Here is a 24,094-nt window from a genome sequence, read left to right on the forward strand (position 1 = left end):
CTCATTGCTAACCCATGGTGGGTGATACAACTCAAATCAGCTAACCACCCCACTGTGTCTTCACAGAGGGTTTGGCACACACGTACAGTGGATGTCTCCGGCATTAAGGAATCCTGGATTCAGAGGCAGCTGGAGGGTGACCAGCAGTGCAGTGTGGACCATGAATTAGACTTCAGCAGGAAAAGGGAAGTGAGAAAAACAAAACAGCCTCTAGCAGGAGGTCAAGTATTGGCCCCAAGAGCAGATATTAGTTTCACGCACCCTCTGGGGTGAACATGGCAGCATGCTCGTCACTAAACAAGTGACAGTCAAATGGATGGAGTATGTTTCCTTTATGAATGCTACACATTAAAATAAATACACAAAGTCTTAATTTCTGATAGAGCCAAAAAACAAACTCAAAAATATGCACCTTTCAAAAGCATCTGACTGTGGATACTTAAGAAATGTGATTGTGTGAATGCAGCTCATTTTGTGATCTGTTATTTTTCTTCATATAAATGGTATGATTTAGATGAATGCAACTGTCATTGCTCTGTAATGTAGGCAGAATGATATAACCTTGGACATACCATGCTCCTTTCTATTTTAGATGTAATAATCTCCTAAAATTGCATGCTCTTTAAATGAATAATATTAACAATTACTGCTCATTTAAAAAATCCCTGATATGTGAATTTTCTCTTTTGATATATGCTAATGGAAAAATTTGTTTCTAATGCTAAAAATATAGCCACATGCACAAAAGCAACCCTGATATTTCTCGTATATATTTTTTTGAAAGTCAACTGGCATGAATTATATGTAATTGATAAGGAAATTACCTGAACCACTCTTTGGCACGCATATGCCAAACTTGCCCTTAATTTACATTCAATTACTCATAGCTGATGCATACTTAATTTAACGACAGCACAGCAGCCCCATTACACACTCCAGTGGGTTATCCAATTAAGCAATATTCACCTAGCTTTTAACTATATCTTCACTGTGAATGAAATTCTTTCATAAAATTTAGGGAAGATGTAAGCAGAGGCAAAACAGAAGTTCCTTTGGGTCGGGAATCCCTGCTTCATTTATAAATGTCCAATCAATAATCACTTCATTTTTCTCTCGTTTACCCATCCAAATTTCTCTTCTGCCTGCCTTGACATCCCCCATGTCCAACACATCTGTTAATTCATTTTTTCTCTCTTTCCATCATCAAGTTGTGTACCAATATCTCTTCATCCTTGGTGAATAGATCCACAAGGAGATGGTTAGAAATATGTGTTTATGTATCTCCATCCAACTATAATCCCAATTAATAGGCTTGCGACTGTTATTTTTATCTTTCAAAATTTGTTCCCTTCAAACCTACTTTACCACCCACAATTCCTGCAGCAGAATACAGAAATGGGATGCCCATTTCCAGTCAGCTTTGAAAGATGAAGAAACAGTGATGGTGTGGCAGAAGATGGAAATGAGATATTCTAAGATTTTCAAGAGTCCTTTTTTTGTGTGAGGAAGCTTTCTATTAACAACAACTGAACGTGTGTGTGTGTGCGCGCGCACGCGCGCGTGCACACATGTGTATTAGCAGTATTGCCTTCACTTATAACAGCAGACAGATCTGTCCCCAGGCAAATCTTACTTTAATTCCTCATTCGATCCATTTCTGACAGCTTTGAACTAGCCTAAAGAAACATTCTCCAAAGTTGCTGGCTAGCTCCTGTCCTTCTCTAAGACAAGATAAATTCATTCCCAGGAGGACTCCTTTAAACTTATTTCAACTCATCCATTGAAAGACTCTTCTAGAATCCAGAAAATAAATTAAGGAGGAAGAGATTTCAGAGAAAGGAGAGAAATGAATAAGGACAGCTGTACGACTAGAAAGGGAATAAATCAAATATTTGTGGGAAATGCTATTTCCCTAGGACTAGACAGAGATGGAATACAATACAGATCTATCCTCCAGAAGATGATCAGGTATGTAGGAAAGAAAAGAGAGGTCCGAGGATGAACAAATGGATGTAGACTCAAATCTGACCAAGAGTTTTTTCTTATGAAAGTGAAAGACATCTTACTACTCTAAAGGGATGAAAGAACTTTTCAAAAATGTTATATCTATTTTGAAATATTCCAACCATCCTGGTGTCATTTCTCAGTAAATTAATTCTTAAAGAAGAGGAGTCACCTGGATGAACCCATTTTGCAACTACTATTGCATTCTATTATATTGACTAAAATCTCAAATTAGTAGCTTCTAATATTCTGGAAACATATTCCTGAGTGCCAACTACATTAATACCCCTTGGAAGTGGGGATACTCTGAGTGTCTACAAAATCGCTAACTGTTCCTGGTTCTCTCTTTATTCTACTCTACCATATTCTTAGATATCTCTATTTTCCTTTACCACGTTTTCTCTTCCTGCTCCTTTTTCTCTCTCCTTCCACTTTCCTCATCTAGGACATACATCTGCCTGTGGTCCCCAATCATGCCCTGAGAGCCATCAGAATGACTCAGAGTTTCTCAAGCTCCTCACTATTGACATTCGGGGCTAGATAATTCTTTGTTGCAGTGGATTGTGCACTGTAAGATATACAGTAGCATCCCGGCCTCTTACTCAATAGATTCCAGTGGCAATACCTCCCCTAGTCATGACACACAAAGATCTCCAAATTGCCAAATGTCCCATATGATGCAACATCTCCCCCAGATGAGAATCACTAGAATAATTGAATCTGCTTCTACTCCTTAGTAACCTTATGACTTGAGGTTAAGAAGGGATACAATGAAGTTCAGGGAGGGAGCAAAGAAGGAACTATGTCATAGTAGGCGGTCTCAAGAAGCATCGATAACAAATAGGTAGGCAGAGTCCATCTTCTATATGAATTCTAATTTATCTGCCAAGTTCAAGAATATCCTGAATCTGTGAGCACAATGCATTTTGCTTGTCTAACTTATCAGTTACAGGTAACATGAGATGCCACTAGAATGGATGGGCCTTTGTATTTTGACCTCACAGATGGTGTAGGCAGGAGTTTTCAGCAGGCTATAAATATCCAACACATTCTTGTATAATCCATAATGCCTTGTTAGGCTAATACAGGGTGTCATTTTTGAGCCTTAATACTTTGTTGGCAACACGCTATGAATTTGGGAAAGGAAGAAACCAAAGCAATGAAATGCTTAAATGGCTAGGAACTGCCATATGGCTCACTAATAAGGTGTCTTGGGCTCTTGTACACTTTTCCAAATGCTGGTTTTCCCTAGAGTTTTTTCTAGCCTTAGAAAACAGTCGGTTAAAATCCCAACTGCAAATTAGCAAGCTGATAGGAATTTCTCAAGTTTTTAAAACTTACTGGTGTTTATTCATTCTATCACAGTTCATTCTCCAAGCATATTCAGTGCCATCTTATACATAAGAAAGTTCATTAAAAAGGTTTTAAGACATTTTCTTGACCATGTTTCTTACAGGTCTTTCTCCTAGATCACCCCCTAACTCTCACCAAGGTGGACCAGACATTCTGGTATTACCAGTTTCTGCATTGGGAAACAAACATTTAGTATTAAATTTCCTACTAGTTGGTTTTGTCACTTTCTGCATAAAAACGATAGCATGTCTATCCAAAGTATTTTATATGCACCCTTAAAAAAATATGGAAATCAATCTATGTCATAGCCTCTCAAGAGCATTGACACTTTCCATTACTTCTTTCTTTCTTGAAATGAGTTTCACTTGTGGCTTTTATGATACCATGTTCTCCTTGATTCCCAGCTGCCCTGCTGCTCGCCTCAGGGTCCATGACTCCTCTTGACTGATGGCTCTCTTCAACTTGTGCTCTTCTTGACTGGTCAATAGACACAGATATGATATTGGGCCCTCTTCTTTACCTAAAGTCTCCCTGGGTGACCTCCACCAGCCTCTCAGATTTAAGTACCATCCATTTGCTAATTTCTATCCATTTCTCAAATTTCCATCTCCAGGCTTGACTTTTTCAGTAAGTTTTAAATTCATACATCTAAATTTCTACTCATCAAAACTTCTTGGATCAAATAGGTATATCAAAATTAGTGTGGCTAACCAGAGCTCTTTATTCACCATCCGTCCCCTTCATTCCTCCTCCTGCCTGTCGGAGATCCCAACCAAACATGAACGTTTGTCTCCCCCCAGCTCCTTGCCTCCACCAGCTCTCTTTCGTTCAGCTCAGGAAATTTCCTCACCACCTTTCTCTATGCTCTGACCATGTTAATACAGACATGGTCTCTCTCAGTTAAGCTTCCTGTTTAATGAGTAGATCCTGGACTTCCACAGATTCTTTTATTCCAGCCTCCCTAACTCCCAAGGTCTCTGTTTTTTATAACTCTGCAATGAGGGGTGTGGGGTGAAGTCACACTCCTGACACTCATCTTTGATCACTTCATTGGTTGTCCTCTATGGTCAGTGCACAAAACCTTCTCAAGTGACATTTATACTGCAGCAGTGTTGACACCAGAGTTTGACCTGATGGCAAGTAAACAAAAAATGAAGCAAGATTTTGATACAGTAAGGTAAACATCATTAATCCTCTGCATGATTTAATTACCAAATAATAAATGAAACAAATATCCTTATGATATTCTAGAGTCTCAATGATCCCCTGATCTCTGTTGATATGTACAAACATGGCATAAAGAAAATGGTACAAAATATTCATATATCAAAATTCTCAGGCCAAAATGACTGCATCAAGTAAGTAAGGATAATAAATAAATGAACTAGTTTCATAAAACCACTTTAGAATAAATGTCTGATATACTTCGATAAAATTGAAAAATTTCAAAATGTCCATCCGTAAAAAGTACAAACTCTTTACCTAAACAGTCTCTCAAAGTCTTATAGCTCTCAGGCCAATTTCTAAAGAGTAGTGATCAGCTCTAGCATTTAAAAGCACTATACTCTTAAAAAGGAAATTATATCTAGATAGTGGCTCTACGTAAATATGCAAATAATGGAGGTGAGGAATGTTGTACTCTAAAAAATAAAGTAGAAATTTGCCTTTTAATGGTTGGAAACAGTCTCAGAAGTAGAGTTTATTTCCTCAATGTAAACAAACCCTAAGTGAATTCTTATCCTTTCTATTGCAGCCAGATGGAAGAAAGGACACCAGAATAGTGAACATTTTTGTTTGAGAAATAAACACAAACAAATAAGAACATCAGGGCTCTTCCTATCATTCAGCCCCAGGATAATTAGACTGCTTTGGCTGAGGGAACAGGGTATCTATTGGGAGAGGAAGAAAGCTACCTAGAGGCTAAAAGGTATAGGGTTTTTTAAAATCGCTTTTTGTTTTTTATGGAAAAGGATCTTAAACTAGTACTGTTGGGAGTAGCAAAATAGACACCAAAACCTAAAGTAAGGTGCTAAACCAGGATTTATAAATTTAGATGTCTTTAAGCCATTCCCCCATGTGGAGGTATAAAAGGGTCCAGGAAAGGATTTATTTGGAAGAAGTCTTGGTATGCTGTGACTCCCACACATTCCTCCCAGTGAGGAAGGGTACTTCTCTGGGCCTCTCAGAGAAAAGGGCTTTAATGGAACCACTCAGAGTTTTGGATGTGCCCATTATAGTTTGGGATGATACTGTGTACTGGTACCTGAATGATGCTTGAGAATTCTAATTTGTAAATGTAAGACAATGCCAGGAGAGGCTGGTGCAGCACAGTACGGGTGAGGAAGTAGGGAAGAAATTGTACTCCCAAAGATTGCTGGGGCAAAGCATATCTGAGTATTCTCCTGGGGACTTGATGTGGGTCACAAGAGAGAGATAGGTTGAATTTATTAGACCCTGTCCAAAAGGAGGGACCAATCAGATTGCATTTTAGAACGTTTGCCTGATGGTTTTGGGGAGCAGGGAATTCTCTTTCCTTGATGTGAAGGAGAAACATAAAGCCTTGGTTGCTAATGTTGCCATCTTTAACCAGGAAAACATCTAGTCCAGATGTGAAATTTCAGAAAGAGGAGAACAGAGCAGAAAGAAAATGGAGCACAAGCCACGGCCAAATGGTACACAAAATCCCACCTTGGTCTGAATGTTTTGCTGATGTGAGCCAATAGACTCTCTCCATGTCAAGCTAGTTTGAGTTGAGTTTGTCAGTATTTGTCACTGAAAGCACTTCATCTTAAAATTTTTTTCTAAATAATACGAGAGAAAACCCACAGTCCAAATTTGCTCTAGACTAGGATCGTCCAAAACTAGGAAAAGGCAAAAGAATCAGAATGATAACATCACTTGGTTCTTAGAGCTAACTCTATCCCTGGGAAAGAGGTGGATGCTAATCCAAATGAGACATTAATTGAAAGGCGGACTTCTTTTGGCTGGAAGGTAAGAAACAAGGAGAGGCAATGTGTTACCTGGTAATGAACTCTCTGGGAGCCAGAAGAAACTGACTGCAGGTCCTAATGAGAAAAATGGAAAAAAATAAAAAAATGTATATCTACAGCTTAGGATTAGTTTGAACAAGCTGCTTCCATAACTCTGGCAACTGAACTCCCAAATGAACATTATTAAACTCATCTGGAAAGCATTTAACTCATCCAAATTCAACAAAGTTAAATAAAGAACATAATGCCAAAAATAATAAAAGCATACCAAGGTGGACTGAGAGAAGAAAGGCCATTTAGCTACTGAAGCTTACGAATCTTAAATAGGGTTTAGAAGTGAATGATATAATTTCAAAGATAGAGGAGAACAAAAGTAATAGAAAGGCAATTTTGTAATAATAAGAAGGGCAGGTCATACTTAATTTGCACCTGAACTTTTAGCTTGTAAAGAAAGCTTCTAAAGGTCAAGCACTTAGAAAGAATTGATTTATCTCAGACCAAATGCATACTGTCATGGCAAATGTGTGTATACCGATAAATTACTTGGCAAACACAGGATTTCATAGACTGCAAAGCGAAAAATCACTGGCCCCCTCTGCATATCACGAAGTGAAAACTAACAGGTTTGAAATTAAAGAGGTTTTCCTGGCAGATTCTGAAAGCCTGGCTCAATATGTAAAGTTTTATAACTAACTTGTCACCATTGTCATGTCTCACCGGCTTCCTTCTTAATGAGTGTAGTGGTTCTATTTACAGATGTCAGCAATCCTGGGTACCTTTGTCCTTATATCTGCTTCCCACAGGGCTTTATCAACTTACTGTCTGTGTCCAAGTTAGTTTTAAAACTTCTCCTCTTTGAGTTCACTCTGTCCTCATTTTTTTTTAAGAATCCTACTTTTAGTTGAACATTGGTGTGAGAAGCATGTCAATAAATTGGTTCTCAACCAAGTCAGTTTATCAGTTATGTATTTTGCTACTGCAAAATCTTAAGTCATCCAAGCATTTTTTAAAAAATAAAGGTTTGGTCTCAATTAGGATTCACTTTTTTATTGCGGGCTTTTTGAGTGAGGTTCCACAATAAAATACAAACATTATTTTGAAAAATGAAATACTATATGTTACATGCTAAAAAGTTCACAAACCTTAACCTGTTCAAGTTATCCTTGGTAAACATAGGCAAACAAAGCCACAAGCATAAAATTTGTTGACTTTTCTTCTCTCACCCATATCAGTCTTCAAAATTTGGCAGCCATCTCAAAATACTTTGCATTCACAGTTCCATCTCTATCCTTAACAACGCTGAAGAGAAAAATTAACAATTTTTCATCCTACTTTATGCCTCCTACCTGAATTTATTTCCACCAAGAGAAGTAGAACCTAGTTGGCTACAACTAGAAAGGATTTTAAACACTCTTTTTCTTCTTAATTTGTGATATTTACTTATGTATAAAATGTGGTCTGGAAGAGAGCTGCTCATCTTGGGGTATCTATCAAAATCACCCAACAGCTTTAAAAATACAAATGTCTAGACCACATCCCAAAAAAGTGATTCTAACATGCCTCTTTCATCAAGAAACAATGATAAAGAAGGGGCTATTTATGCTTTTTTGCCATTTGTGAAACAAAGACAGTGAAGATCCTCCTCAAAGTTTTGCCAAAACAGCCAATGACCACTGCGACAATGGGCTTGAGTCTCCTGGCTTTCCTGGCACAGTCCAAACTCATGGGACTGTCATATATGAGACCCTTCCTTTCTCGTTCTCTATGGTGAGACCAAACTGAGAACAAAAAGAGAGATTATTCCTTTGTGTTCTGACACAAATTCCTATAAAATACAGAAGATTCTTCTTTCCTGTAGAGTTACATTTTTTTAAATAACATCTAGCTGTCTCTGACAGAAGTCTGTGCTAGATACAAAACATTAAATAACTCCAAATCTCTGTTTTCCTTCATTATTTATCAGTGCCCTTTGAAATTCTGTACAGCTCAAAAAGTGCAGATATGTAGTCTGGCAAGAAGACAGAAAGTTCCAAGCTATAGCTATGGATCACACTAGAGCAACATCAGGCTGTAGTTAATCCACTCAATCCCTCAGTCCTTTCCCCTTTCAACCTCCTGAGGAGGAAGGATAGCAGTGGGAGGTGGGGGAGGGAGAAGATATGGTGCATGCTTAAAAGACAAGGCCGCCACATTTCCATTTCCTCCGCAAACGCATCATTTCAGAAGCAAATGTATATGTATCTGGTAATTGTTTAAAAAATGGAAAACTGAGAAGAATAAATAATTGGCTAAAGAAACTCACCTCCTGTAGGCGATCTATGTACATACGGCAAGTCTCCAAATCACAGTCTCCACGCACCACTAGAATACCCAGAGGGATGGCTGAGGGGGAAGGAAAAAGACAAGTCTAAAAGAACGTATTTGATTTGTCTAGATTGGCATAAATGTGTTTCTTACAGTTAGAAAAGTCTCATAAATATTATTGGGGTTTTTTTTTTGGCTATTTCAATATCCAAAATCCTCTCTATACCTCCCTTAGGATCTCAATCTCTCTATTTCCACAGTTGGTATACTCTTTCCTTGCACAATCCATGTTGCCTCTTGCCACCTGGGCTTCATTTCATTTTGTCTCAGTGGCCCTGATATGAAGTATAATGTCATGGAAACAGTGGATTGGCAGACCAGGAGGCTGCTCATAGCCAGCTGATAATTTATGCCTGCATTTGCAATAGCCAACATACCAGAGAGAAATTTTTAAAAAACCATGATTCTGGACACTTACCCCTTTCCCTCCTGAATGCATGGGGCTTAATCTTTCTGTCAGTTTTCAACAATTCCATATTTAACAGACTCAACTACTCAAGGCACTGTTCCTACCTGGTGGTCAACACCAGAACTAAATAGGCATGAAATATTAAAAAAAGAAAAAAAAAAAAAGGCTTCTGGAAGGTTCATAGCCTAAAAATCCAACTGATTTTAAAGATGGTGAGTGCAAATTCAGTAGCAGCAGGACTTCAAGAAATAATGAGAAGCTGTTATGTGCCTTAAATACCTGATTTAGGTGGTGGCAAATGTCACATAATGGCTCTAGTGGACAGAACCTCCTACTTCAGATATAACCATAAGATTCCTGAAACACTGAAAAAATAGTTTGCTTTCCAAAACTTCAAAAAAACATGTGTACATTTCTGATTTTAGAAGTACAGTTACACTATTAAATCCATGATTTAACAAAAAGAAGTAAAAATCTTGAATTTACCAACTAGAGACCAGCAGGCAGATGATATGACAGTGGTGTTCATAAAATATTTTCAAAAATCTTTCACTCATTGAATTTATTTTTAAAGCCTAATCATCAATAAATGGGTCTGAAAATGCAAAGTGCTAGGGCTTTAAAATTTAATAATACAGAGAATCCATTCAAAATGCATGGAAAAATCTTGAGGGAATTCACAAAGTAGTAGGGAAGTCATAACATAAACAAAAATAATAACTGTAACATAGGCTATACTAAACGTATGAATTTAGTCAATTGAAAACTACAGGAGAGAGGGACCACTTCTTGCCTGGAGGGTAGATTTTAGGCTCTTTGAAGGATATGGAGTAGCTCTTTTAGTTAGAGAAGCAAGGGTGGTCTAGGGAAAAAAGAAATAGAGCTTGTTTCTCAATATTACCTCCTAAATTGGTTTCCCCTAGGGACATCAGTACCACCACCTTAATCCTTTAGGTTCCCAAAGTGCTGCACATAAAGTTTGAAAGTGTCCATCATTTGGTGGAACTATTTAAGCCTGTCAGTGAGTAGGGACTCTCTCACATAAGGAATAAGACATGTTTACCTTCACAACCCCAATGGCTGGTAGAGAAATGGTAGATAGTCATAAAAGTTTGTAAGAAGAGGGAGGAAGATAGGCTTAGGGTCTGTTCAAGTGTGAAAGAGAAAGTGTGTCTTTAAGGGCTTGGTCAACTTTCCAGGATAGGGAAAGAAGCAAGGGTTTGGAGAAGTAGAGGGCAAGCACTGGTGGGAGCTTACCTTGGCCTGTTCTTCCCAAAGAGAAGCTAAGCTAAGCAGTAAGCAAAGGGGTGAGAAACCCTGCAAGCATCACATGTTTAGGGGAATAATAATCTGGAAAAATACTTTTTCTCTTCTTTTTAAATATAAAAAGAAACATCAAAAAAGTCTTTAGTATGGTGATCATGCATCTTTGACAGGAATGGAAGGGAAATTCAACAAGGAGATCCCTAAAGCACTGATTAAAGTCATCATCCTGAGATAGACTACTAAATAGAGGATCCAAATAAGATACTCAGGTAAGAGATGAATAAGGATCTCTAATACTTGAGGAATAATGAGAAAAATCTAGAATTTGGGCCTACAAAGTAAGTCAAGATTGTAGAAATAGCATATAGCTATAGTCAACACGAGGGTCCACATTAAAATGTTGCTTAACAATATTTTCTATTAATTTCAAGTGGGCAAATGTAGAGAAATGAAATTTAATCAATATTTATCTAGCTACTTAAATGAGAAGACATTTTACAGAAATGCAGGAATCCCATCAACACCTTTGATTTCCTTCTATTATCAATGCTTGGAGTTAGTCTGGTCGTAAATAGAAGGTGCTTGGTAGTAGATATTGTAAACTATAATTAGAGATTGGATATTCCAGACCTAGAATCAAGAAGGAATTGCTAGGAAAAAGTTTGCAACGATGCGTCATTCATTTCCCCATGGGTATAAAATCAGCAACTTTGCCTGATCCTCAAGAAGCTGAGTAAGCAAAGCAGTGCTTTTGACTGATATTAGCCATTAATTGGGCTAAAAAGGAAAGAAAAAAACCACCTTCTACCACAATTTCATAGTATGATTACTGACAATTGTGATCAAATTTATCCTTTGAAGTTAGCAGGGTGCAGTGGAAAGGACTTAGTCATTCACTCTTGGATTCAAATCCCAGCACTACTTTGGTCTTATGAATTACTCATTAGCTGTTTAATCTTGCAAGGTACTCAATTCCTCTGATCCTTGGATTGAAAATTATGGCATTTAGCATAGGTACCTTCTAGGATTTTGTGTAGAGAAATGCAACACTACATTTAAAAACAAATTACCGAAACATCATGATAGCTCTCCCTCGCTCCCTTTGGTATCTTTTGAGCATCTTTAGCTAGAAAATGCAAACATCTAGTCATCTATCTTTTAATTTATCATAATACTATACAGATTAGCTGGTAGTAGTCCATAAGTCATATTCCTGTTGATGTAAAACTAACTTCTATTCTTCCTGTGATGGGAAAAATAACTGTAGTATAAAAGAATTGTAACTTGACACTTCCATTTGGGGCTTCACATGGTGAAAACAAAGCAGAAACTTGAGGAAAATTACCTAATTTTACACTACTGACAACCAACTGCCAAACTTCACTGAAGTTCCCTTCCTCTGAATTGGGAGCAGTGAGAGTGCTCATCACCTGAGCATTAGCATCACTATCCCTGATCTTGATGATTCATCTTATTTTGGCCTTAGAGACTTTGTCACCAGTGCCAGCCAATACTTAACCCACATATTGCAGGGATCAAATAGAATTTACAAGTTCTAACTAAGCAGTAAAGAACAAGCTGGTTTCTAGATTAAGATGGCAGACTTAACACACGTACTTCTCTCTCACCAGAAATGCTACTAAACTACAGAAAATAGATTTTTTAAAGACATAAAATGAGAAAAAAGAGAAAGAAATGGTAAGGAGAAAATAGTAACAGATGAAGCAGATGGAAAATTGGTAACTGATCCAGAGCCCATGGAGCAGTCCAATCCTAAACAACAGGTGGGATGGATGGGAACCAACACAATTTACACAGTAAAACCCTCAGAAGACTTGAAAACTGGCAGCATCAGGAGCATCTAAAATAAGAAGCACTGGATGTTAGATCAGTAGATTCCACCACCCACTCTCAACAGGTGCAGTTACCTTATAGAAAATGGGGACTAATTGACCATCTGCAGAATGCAGAGATCCCCAGCTTTCTTTCCTCACCAGGCTCCCCAAAAGCTGGCAGCCAGAAGCTTAGCTTCTTAGAAAGAGATTGTAAGACTCTTCTCTGGGGAAGAGTCTTTAACTCTGAATCCTCAGAATTAAGAGAAATATTCCATCCATAAAATATAAATATGATTATATTAAAAGAAGATGAAGAATATGAAAAAGAAAAATGAGAAGGAGCATCTTTCAGAGAAAAAAATACAAAATCCTTGAAAGTAAAAATTTGATAAAAGAAACAGCTCATTAGAAAGGTCAGAAGATGAAGTTGAGGAAATCTCCACAAAAGTAGAGAAAAAATAAAAAGAGGCGTAAAACAGGACAGAAAAGCTAAGAAAAACAGAAGACTGGTCCAGGTGGTCCAATATCCAAATAATAGGAATTCCAAAAGCCAGAGAACATACAGAGGAGTAATTACTAGAAAAGAACAAACAGAAACATCGAGACTATTTCCTAAAACTGAGGAACATTAGTTTACAAACTGAAATGGCCCAACAAGTGTCCAGCAATAGCAATTGAACAGTAAAGACATTTTACTTTGTAATTTAAGAATATTGAGTATAAAAAGAAGAGTCTACATGTTTCCAGAAGAGAAAAACTAAATCACATAAAAAGGATCAGGGATTCAAATGGTTCTAAACTTCTCGAAGGCAACTATACAGTTCAGGAGGCAATGAAACAATGTCTTCAGAAGGCTAAGACTTTTGCACATAATCCAAACATCAAACAAGTTCAAGGATTGAATAAAGGGCACACTTTCTATCAAGAAGCTACTGCCATACTTGCCCCAATAAAAGTTTGCAGCAAGAATGAGGAATGCATGGGATATAACAAATGGGAAATCCAACAGAGAAGAGAACCAAAGGAAATGTGCAAGGGGATGGGGCTAGAAGATCCCAGGATGACAGCTGTACTGGGCTACCAGACAATACATACTGAAGCCCTGTGACTCAAGAGACAAGTATGGTGCGAGCTGTCTTTATTAATATTCTCACAATCCTTGTAGAGTTATTTTTCAACCCAAGGATAGAATGCCTAGGCGAGTCTGAAGCAGTTTCTTATATATATAATAATACTATATCACCCCTAGATGTGTTCTGCCTTAACCTGTTCTTGAGAGCAAGAGTTAGGTCATGATGAAGCAGAAAAATTCAAAGCCTCTAACTATATTTCCCTCTAATCATATTTCCACTTAGTAGCTAGAACCCACCGTAACACCCTGTCAAATGCTTCCCAGAATTCAACCATTACCTTGCCCACTAAATCCTCTGCGGAGGGGCTCGTGTGGACTCTCAGGGAAGCCGAAGCCAAACAATGATCAGGGACTCTTTTCAGCTCCCTTGAAAGCCTTCATCTAAAAGTGAGAGCATCATCTTTTCCTCACACAGAGAGGATTAGGCTTGCTACTCAGTTTTTCAAAACCACTCAATATCTGGTTTAGGGATACGTACATTGGTGGTAAATATACTTCTATCAAAAGAATGGCAAGTACAAAAATCAGTATACTGGTTATCTTAGTAGGAGCGAGGTGAGGGGAGGCACTTGTTCTGTTCCTTAATCTGGGTGGCAGGTATACGAATGCCCATTTTAATGTTAATCTTTAAACCTCAGTATTTTATATAAATACATATATGTATGTGTGTATATACACACACATATTACCTATACATATATAGACACATATGTACACATCCATATATGTATATGTGTACATAAAATGCTGAAGTTTAAAGGTTAATACTAAAATGGGCATTCGTGGACCTGCCACCCAGGTTAAGAAACAGAACAAGTAGGTATGTGTATACATATATGTATATAAACAAATAACATACATGAACAGAACAAGTCTACATAGAGAATGTCAGAACTAAAAATAAGTAATATAAGGTATCTGTGGCAACTAAGTTTTAATGACACTGGTGTCAAAGTTTATTATATATCTTCCAGAGAGGTTCTCTATAAGTTAAAAAAAAAAGTATAAATTAATATCAGATTGAAAAGGGGGAGAAAGTAGAGAAGTAATCAATTATTGCCAAGAGAGAGGCCCCCCAAATGATCCTTTTGTTGCAATGCATTTCCAGCAGGGGACACCAGGCATGTCAAGCAGTACTAACCCCCCTGGCTTGTCATGGCACGTGCATGTGTGGGTTTATGCAACAAGCAGCAGGATGATGTGCAGTATTCAGGCCTCAGAAGACTCTACAACAACAGCGACCACAGACTTTTCCGCACTGGCCCACGCAGCAGCCATTAGCCACATGTCATACTGAGTACTTGAAATATGGTCAGTGTGACTAAGAAACTGAAGTTTTTATCTTATTTAATTTTAATTAATTTAAACTTTAAATAACCATATGTATCTAGTAAGCATTACACTTTAGTCTTTGGGGAACTAACAACTTGAATTTCCTTAGTACCAGATACTATGTATGTCAAAACCATTCATGTTTTATCTTTCCACAAATAGAGCCTAGATCCAACAAACAAAACTACTTTTCTCTTTGCCTTTACCAGGTTGGATCAGATGGGCTTCCTAATTTCCAGCAATAGCATTCCTTGGCCATTGATTTCCCTTACTCTATCTTATCAGTACTTTCTTATTCACTTCTCTGCCCCTCCTTCTATCAAAACATACTCTGAGATCCTCCTTGGTATTTGGGTATAAATGACGAATAACAGATTAAAGCGTTAATCCTCTAAGGAGCACTGGGGTTTTAACATTTTTGATCTTTGGGCTAACATGATTGTCAGGGACTGAATGTTTGTGTCCCCCCAAAACACATATGTTGAAGCCCTAACTCCCAGTGTGATGGTGTTTAGAGATGGGGCCTTTGGGAGGTAAGTAGGGTTAGATGAGTCACAGGGTGGGGAGCTCATGATGGGATTAGTGCCCTTATAAGAGATATCATAGAGCTCTGTCTCTCTGTCTCTCCAGCACTTGAGGACACAGCATCAGGGTAGCCGTCTACCAGCCAGGAAGAGAGCTCTCACGAGAAACCAAATCGACCAGCACCTGGACCATGAACCTTCCAGTCTCCAGAACTGTGAGACAATATATTTCTGTTGTTTAAGCCAAGCATGCTATGGTGTTTTGTTACGGCAGCCCAAGCAGACTAAAAGCAATGGTGAAGCTTTGACAAATTTAAGTGCAGAAATAGGAAAGAATTTGTGGAGTTAACTGGCAATCCCCAGCCCTGAGAAAATTATAGTACCAATTACTTCTTCCCAGCCAAAATATAAGCCCTGCTCTGGCTCCCTTCTCAGGCTGCACCCTGGCCTCCATTAACCCCCTTTCCCTATTTGTTTGTTTAAGTGCCTCATAATCCAGATGTGATTAAATTAATTGGTTGAGAAATCTATTATATATTTCACACATGCATGCTCTGGATTTTATGTTTGAAATAAAATGCCAATGGGTCATAGTAATTAATTTTGTCTTCTATACTTGAACTTAAGACTACTTGAACTCATTATGCAAATTTATGCCAAATAGTGCATAAATTAACACTATTCATCTTCAACAAATTCAAAATCTTCTAGCAACCAATCTACAAGTGTACTCTTTCATCTGTAAGAAACTTCTAAAATATAAGAAAATGTGTAAAATATGGTTTCTAAAATTTCTATTTCTCCATAAGTGTTAAGCAGAGTCAGAGAATAGACCAAACTCCAGTACCCTTATATGGAATGGAATCACACAAAATTTTAAAAACTAAAGTTTTTAAAGGCTATTAAATGGAAAATCCCTAGAGTTTTAAGAAAACTTGAAAAATGTTTTCCAAAGAGTTGGAGGTATGATGCAAAAGAAAATTAAATAATTTCCTCAAGTGAATTAATTATTTGATTCAAGAAAGACAGAAGACCCTTGTGGACCAACTCTGAGGTACACACACCTCCCCGGGGTCTCTGAAGTAGACTTTATTCTGCTACAACCGCAGGGCTGTGCCCGAATTGTGTTGAGGCCAATGACTTCACAATGTATGGGAATCTGAGGTTAATGAAAATGCAAACCTTGTGGCTTCCCAGATGCAAAACTATTTTCTGCTGGCCTGAGCTAGGAGTTATCCTGACACAGCTGCTGTGAGCCACAGACTGGGTTTTAGAGAAGTGGCAAGGAGAGGAGAAGCAGGGCGCTGAAGCTATTCCTTGTCTTACACTAGAGAATCAGGCCTCCACCTCTAGAAATGCCAGTATGCCAGAACAGACATTGTGTATATGTATATTCTGGGAGCATGATCTAATCCATGCTGTATTTAAAAATACACAATCTTGCGTCTGTTATAAGGGTTTAGGCCTGGGTGGAATAAATCTGGATGAACAGGAAAATAATAATAATGATTACGTGACACGAAGAAGGAGAAGAAGAAAGAGGAAAAGGAGGAGAGGAGAGCAGGAAAGGAGGCTAAGGAGGAGAGGGAAGAAAAGAAGAAAAGAGCTTACATTAATATAAATAATTTACCAGTTTTATTGTGTTATTTAATCTTTGCCACAATCCTAAGAGGTGGATATCATTATTCCTATTTTTTTCATTAAAGTATATTTGACATACAATATCCTATTAGTTTCAGGTATACATCATAGCAATTCAATATTTATACAAATTGCAAAATGATCACTACAACAAGTCTAGTTACCATCTGTCACCACACAAAGTTATTACAATATTATTGACTGCATTCCCTATACTGTACATTACATCCCCAAGACTTCTTTATTTTATAACTGGAAGTTTGTACTTCTTAATTCCCTTCACCTATTTCGAATTATCCCTATTTCTAAAATGAGGAAACTGAGTCTTAGAACGATTAGGTAACATGTCCTAAAATGTCACACTACTCAATGGAGCACTCAGATTTCATCCCAGGTCTCTCTCACTCAAAAACCCCTGTTCTCAACTCTTCTTACTTCTCGTAAACGTGAGCCACACAGAGGACAGGGTCCCCTAGCTTTCAACACTGAGCCCAGAAAGGTGAAGCCAGGGAACTGGTGACAGGCTGACCAGGGAGTGAGGATAGAATCACAAGACTTGTAATTAGAGCTACAAGAACGGGCGAAAGGCTGTGATTGGTGGGAAGCAAATCTAAGGTAAGAAATTCTGGGCCTGGACAAAGGATCATGACCACGAGATTCAGAAAGTATGAGTAACAAACAAATTTTCATGAACATACTTGGCAGGAGTGGGGTCACTTTTAAAGACTCCCCACTCCCCTCCCTTTCCAATAGGCCAACTTCCGAGGGTCTTGTAGACTGTGGATCAAGCTTATCAAAACTGTTGACAGGCATGCTACAACCTTGTCTGTAATTTAGGGGTCACAGAATTAAACGTACCCTTGCTTACTTTATGAAGAAATGCAACTATAAGACTGTGAGCAGGATGCTAATCATAGTGACAGGAGAGACAGGAGTATATCAGACATTAATCAGAATTGTTATAGAAAAATCACATGATCTGTTTTGCTATTAAAATCATTGCATTAGAATTTCCAATATTAGGCGGAAGAGCTGATTGACAGTTAACATAAACTAAACATGAAACCCACGCTCTCGCTTGAGGTATAAAACGTTCATGACATCTGATGCACAAGATATTCAAAAGTGCTTCCCCCAGACTTTTGAAAGAGTGTTTACTAAACATTAGTTTCCAGTCTCGTTAACACTGGACATTCTTAACCTGGTAGTTTTTGTTATGATAGGTATTCTCATACCATCCATTTTAATGTTTAATTACCCTTGGTAAATCACTATATTCAGGAAATTTATTATCACAGATTTTTTTATCATTCTGATTACACAATAAGCCTATCTTGCCCTTGATACTTTTGCAATATAGCATGTGAAGGCTCTATGTAAAGAGAGACATCACGGTACCCACCTGTCTGGGTTACTGTAAAGATTAAACCAGCCAATGCCTGTAGAACACTTACTATCTGCAAATCCATCCTACATTCACTCCTCTAAGCCTTATTAAATTTATCAATTTTTCCTAATTCTATATCAACATGCACTAGCCATTCATAAAGTCTCAACCCAATTTCAGCAGACCAAATGGGGCCATTCTCACAGCAGATAATGTGTTGCACCAAAACCTCTAAAGGCTAAAGCCTAAACCAAAGCATGTAAATAAAACAATCAACCAAACCTACATGGAAATGAAAGGAGTCACAGCTGGCTGCTTTATGACACAAGCAAAGACCCTCAGAGCCAAAGCAGGAAAGAGCCGCCTTTGACACAAATCCACGTGAAACCGTTAATGGGATTTACAAAAAGGGAGAAAATTCGCAGCAGCTAATTCAACCCCTGTGAGATACTGTGACGTGTTCAACAAGGTATGACTACGGAAAAGAAAGGGCTGAAAGCTCAACGTTTTAAAAAAAGAAAGGATTTAATTATCTGACACACATGCAATTACAGTGCCATTCCTGTTAAAAGAGAATTGCGGCTAAATGGGGCTATTTACCTATTCAAACCACAAACAAAACTATCTTCAAAGGGATCATTAAATGAAGGTGTGAAACAGAAAAAAGATGTTCAGAAATTGCAAGGTTTGCAAGACTGGATTTTAAGCTCTAAACATAAACATAGAAATAATAGAATTGCAGAGGTTATGTTGAGGCTAAATGAAAATACCCTCACTTTCTGAAAAGAATAAATAATCACAGGGTTAAAAATTCATAAAATAGGAAAGCATTCTGAACAATATGGTAAATTATCAAAAATATAAATAATTTTAGAATGAATGCATTTTATGTTAACACTATTCAGAGACAGATTTTTAAAAACTTGACATCGGTAATGATATTTTAGCCACAACACCAAAAGAATGATCCAAGAAAGAAAAACTTGGTAATTAGGACTTCATTAAATTAAAATTTCTGCTCTGTGAAAGATACTGTTAAGAAAATGAAAAGCCAAGACACAGATCAGGGGAAAAAAATCTTTGCAAAACACATATCTGATAAAAGACTGGTATTCAAAATATGCAAAGAACTCTTAAAATTCAACAATAAGAGAGTCAACTGAAAAGTGGGCAAAAGATCTGAACAGATATCTCACCAAAGAAGATATATAGATGGCAAATAAGCATATGAAAAAAGTGCTCGACAACATACGTCATTAGGGAATTGCAAATTAAGACATGAAATACTATTACACATCTATTAGAATAACTAAAATTGAAAAAGCTGGCAACACAAAATGTTGGTGAAAATGTGGAGCAACAGGAACTCTCATTCACTGCTGGTGGGAATGCAAAATGATAACAGCCACTTTGGAAGATAGCTTGGCAGTTTCTCAGAAAACTAAAATTCTTACTACATGATCCAGCGATTGCACTCACTGGCATCTTACCCAAACTAGTTGAAAACTATGTCCCCACAAAAATTTGCACATGAATGTTTATAGCATAGTTATTCATAATTGCCCAAACTTAGAAGCAACCAAGATATCCTTCAATAGGTGAATGGATAAACCAACTAGTCATCACACAATTGAATATTATTCAGCAACAAAAAGAAATGAGTTTTCAAGCTACAAAAGACAATGGAGGAAAGTATAATGCTAAGTGAAAGAAACCAGTTTGAAAAACCCATGTACTCATGATTCCAACTATATGGCATTCTGGCAAAGGCAAAACTATGGAGACGATAAAAAGATTAATGGTTGCCAGGGGTTACAGGGGAAGGATGGATGAATGTGTACAGCACACAGGATACTGTTCTGTGTGATACTGTCATAGTGGATACATGCCATACATCTGTGACAACCCATGAAACTATACAACACAAGAGCGAATCCTAATGTAAAGTAGGGACTTTAGTTAATAAGAATGTATTAATATACGCTTATCAATTATAAAATGTTAATAATACAGGAAACTATGTAAGCTCAAGGTGGCGAGGGGGGAGGTGCTGAGGGGATATATGGAACTCTCTGTACTTTCAACTTAATTTTTCTCTAAATCTAAAACTGCTCTAAAAAGTGAAGTTCATTACTTTAAAAAAAAAAATAGAAAAGCAGGCCCAGCCTGGTGGCGTAGGGGTTGGGTTCAAGCACTCCGCTTTGGTGGCCCAGGGTTCACAGGTTTGGCTCCAGTCATCATACTGCTCATCATGCCATGCTATGGTAGCACCCCACATACAAAACAGAGGAAGACTGGCACAGATGTTAGCTCAGTGAGAATCTTCCTCAAGCAAAAAAAGGAAGATTGGTAACAGATATTAGCTCAGGGCGAATCTTCCTCACAAAAAAAAAAAACTCCAAAAAACAAAAAAATAGAAAGCAAGAGAAAAGAAAAAAAACTGTTCTGAGTTTCCTGTAGACAGATACTTTGCTGACATACAGAAAAATAAATGTTACCTACTTTCTTAGCCATAGTGTTAACAGTATTGAGAAAGTCAACACGATGATGGGAATAAGGGACTAGAAGTAAAAATCAAGGAGGGGAGGCAATGGACTAGATGAAGGAAGGAAAGCCCCAAGGGAGGATGGAGGGGACAAGTGGGATCTTTCTACGTTACCTCATTAGTTCCAAATGTGTCAGGGTTATCAGGGAACTAAAATTCTAACCTGATGGGCTGGCAATAATTAAATAGAATGAGTCGGCAATATTTCAACCCAATTTTTCCCCACTGTGTGCCACAGGTCATCATTAACTACCTGCTGCTCACCTGGAACCAGGGGAAATTAATAGGCATATTAGCATTCAAAAGGAAACATAACACCTAAGAACTTTGTACTTCTTGGTGCCATACCCAGGGTCTGTCAAAGGTTTCACAACCCCAGGTTATTGTGATTAAAAATGATCCTAGAGTTTGAATTCCATAGCTTGAGTTTAAACCAAGTCCTTCGCATAGTTAATTCAAAATTTCATACATAAGATAAAGTAACTAAGTAGTTTTCATTGCATTCTATGTGAGGATAATATTTCAGAGGTGTGCTTTCTAGAAACTAGCAGATTCCCTACAAATCTGGGTTTCGAACCACAGATCAAATTCTGTTTTTTATGCTGACAGTATACCACCTGAGAAGGCAACCCAAGGGACACGTGACTCACTTTTTAAAAAATCCTGTTAAACACTTTGGCAAGTATAATCTTGAATAACAACTCCTGGTATTCATTTTCAATTAATTTGGCAAATGTGTATCATGCATATGAGGAATGGTGCCGAAATATTTTTCAGGTCTACAAAGCATTCACTTAATCACTCAACACACAAGTTTTAAGGATTCTCTCAAACCAGAGACAACTCTAGTGCTGGGAGAAGGACATACAGGGCTGAGGAAGACATGGCACCTGCCCTCAAGGTGTCACAGACTGGGAAGAGGGGAGTGGCATAAAAACATCCTACTGATTATATAGTTGTGATAGGAATTCTGATAGTCAAGAAACAAGTGGGTTTAGGACACAGAAGAGCTGTATCTTCCCCAGGATGTGAGAAGTTATTTCCCAAGTGAAGAAAATTAAGGGAGTCAACAAAAGTTCTTTCAAAGAAAGGGAATTCTCCCAGTCTTAGGCCATCCTCAGACTGTAGGAAACCAAGGCACGAAAAGAGACAAAGGTTCTGGACTTGGGAAGATACGTAGGCACAGAGTACTGGGGGTGAGGCCAAGACCAGAGGCTTGGTTTTGTTATGTTAAGAATTTGAGACATTTTTCTCAAAGGGATGGGCAAATGCTGAAGAGTTTCCAACAGAAAACGGAGGTTTCAGATTTACATTGACCAAGAAGGCCTTAACGTTGCCCTCAGCTTGACTAAACTTTAGACAGGTTTCTTTCTGATTATAGGCCTCTGGCCTCCCTTTTCTTAGAGTATTTACTTCAGAAGACCTTCAATTGTAAATTATTTCTCTGCCCCTTTAAGATACAAATCTCCCAGCCTCTGGCCAGTTTTTCAACCCTGGAATATCTTTCTCAAAGACCTGAGAGTCATCCCCTTGAAATGTAGTACAACCTTCTTGTAACTTGCCTAACACCACAGTGGACTGCGGCCTGCTGAGCTAGAGAGAGTGAAGGAGAACAAAGGAAGTGAGAAGAGGGATTATGAAAATAATACAAAAGCAAGTGGCCCTTGCAATGATGGATGACAAAGACTACTTATAAAAACCTCAAAGGCGGTTGATAACACCTAAAATATCTGAAAGGGGTTTCAGAATTAGAATGTTGTTACGTGCAGAATTGGGGAAATAATATTCTCAAGCCTGGAGAACCAAGAGCAGAGGGAAAGGGGATGCTGTCACTCTTCACACACCCATCCAAACCCTAGACTACAACACCTCAGGAACTAAGAATTAGTCAGCAGTAGATCTTTTTCTTTCTCTCTTTCCAATCATCAGCATACAGGACATGATAAACACAAAAGCACAAGGGAGAAAGAAAAATCCAGGAAAAAAGTTGTTAAAGCAGTCTTCTGAACAAAGATAAAAAGAGTCAGATGGAGAAAGCAACTCAGGTCATGGCTAATAGGTTTAAAATTGCATGAGGTTTTTCTCCTACTTTGACGAATTTGGTTCATCTATTACCATTGATAATCCAGGAGAAAGTATGGGCAAAAGGCCCAACACTCTCTTCTAATAAATAATAGAAACCAGAGGTCCAGATCAAACAGTTCTGTGAAATGTCATAATCTTCCAACTTAATAGGAAAGTTCAGGAACAATAATGTAAATTTCTATTTTTGATGGCGAGAATTCCATTTCAATGAAGATTCCTAATGTCACATGCAATAAAATTCTAGTACAAAAAAATGATCTATAAAATTCCTTGGAGTTCATTCCCAGTGTCACATGTGATAGAAGTTTTTAACTGTGAGGTCCTAGAACGTACTTGATGATAAACATTGGAAAACGATATAATTGTTTTCCAGGTACATTCAGGAAGGTAATGTTTGCAAAATTCCTAGATATGGGGCAGAACCACCACTGCAAATTTACTGCCAGGGCTCTAGTATTTGGGAGAGAGAAAATACTTGACTGTGATGGTAGAATCTCGGTATGTGGCTTGGCCAGCCAAATAGATGTGAAAGTCAAATGAACTGTTAAGAGTCTAAAAGCAAAGATTCAGAACTGTATCCAAAAGTGAAATATTCTAAATGATGGTTAGAGACACTGGTTCAAATCTCTTTCACAATTTCAACATCATACTGTCCATTACACTGTCTGGTGATGGGCAAGGTCACCAACAGCTAGATGCTGGGGACACATTCAGTCATGTAGCTCTGAATTTCTGAGTTGACTGGATACATGTGGAGAATTAATTACAAAGATTTCCTAAAAATCTGCTGGAATACCTAGGTCTCCTTCTGGAAGCAAAAAGAGTAAACAAATTATACATAGACAGCTGCCACACAGAGATGTGAAATAGAGTAGTCTTAAGCAAACACATTCCTAACATCTGAAAACCTAGGGAACTCTCTAATTCTGCTTATCAGTGACTCCAGAAGGACGGCAGTGGATCAGTGATTCAGGAAACCCACTAAGTATTAAGAAAGAGTGCTTTCCACCACTATGAACTATGAAAGGCCTGCAGCTTTTACCCATGTAGCTAGCACATAAAATTGTGGTTCTGAGTTAATCTACAAAAAGGTTATTTTCAGACTAGTACATATTTCTGTCCTTGGCTCTATTCAGTTCTATATTTTTACCAATAAATTGCAAGAATATATGGAAGAAATATCCAACTTGTTGAGGATCAAACTCTGGAGTTATCTCTGACTACAGT

The 24,094-nt window shown here is 37.9% G+C and overlaps 1 protein-coding gene across 13 annotated transcripts in view; it reads right to left on the reverse strand.

Annotated features, from left to right (window-relative positions):
• Window positions 1-24,094, reverse strand: part of DGKI (diacylglycerol kinase iota) — a 423,828-nt gene that overhangs the window by 81,446 nt on the left and 318,288 nt on the right. For all 13 annotated transcript variants that reach the window (XR_011438274.1, XR_011438273.1, XM_070265910.1 and 10 more), the window contains 2 exons: window positions 8,650-8,729; window positions 6,378-6,422 (listed from right to left, as the gene is read on the reverse strand). Coding sequence is in view for 11 of the 13 variants with exons in the window: in XM_070265910.1 (XP_070122011.1) it covers window positions 6,378-6,422; window positions 8,650-8,729 (125 nt within the window). In the remaining 2 variants the exon portion in view is untranslated. The remainder of the gene's footprint in view (window positions 1-6,377; window positions 6,423-8,649; window positions 8,730-24,094) is intronic.

Source organism: Equus caballus, chromosome 4 (genome assembly GCF_041296265.1).
Source record: "Equus caballus isolate H_3958 breed thoroughbred chromosome 4, TB-T2T, whole genome shotgun sequence".
NCBI lineage: Eukaryota > Metazoa > Chordata > Mammalia > Perissodactyla > Equidae > Equus > Equus caballus.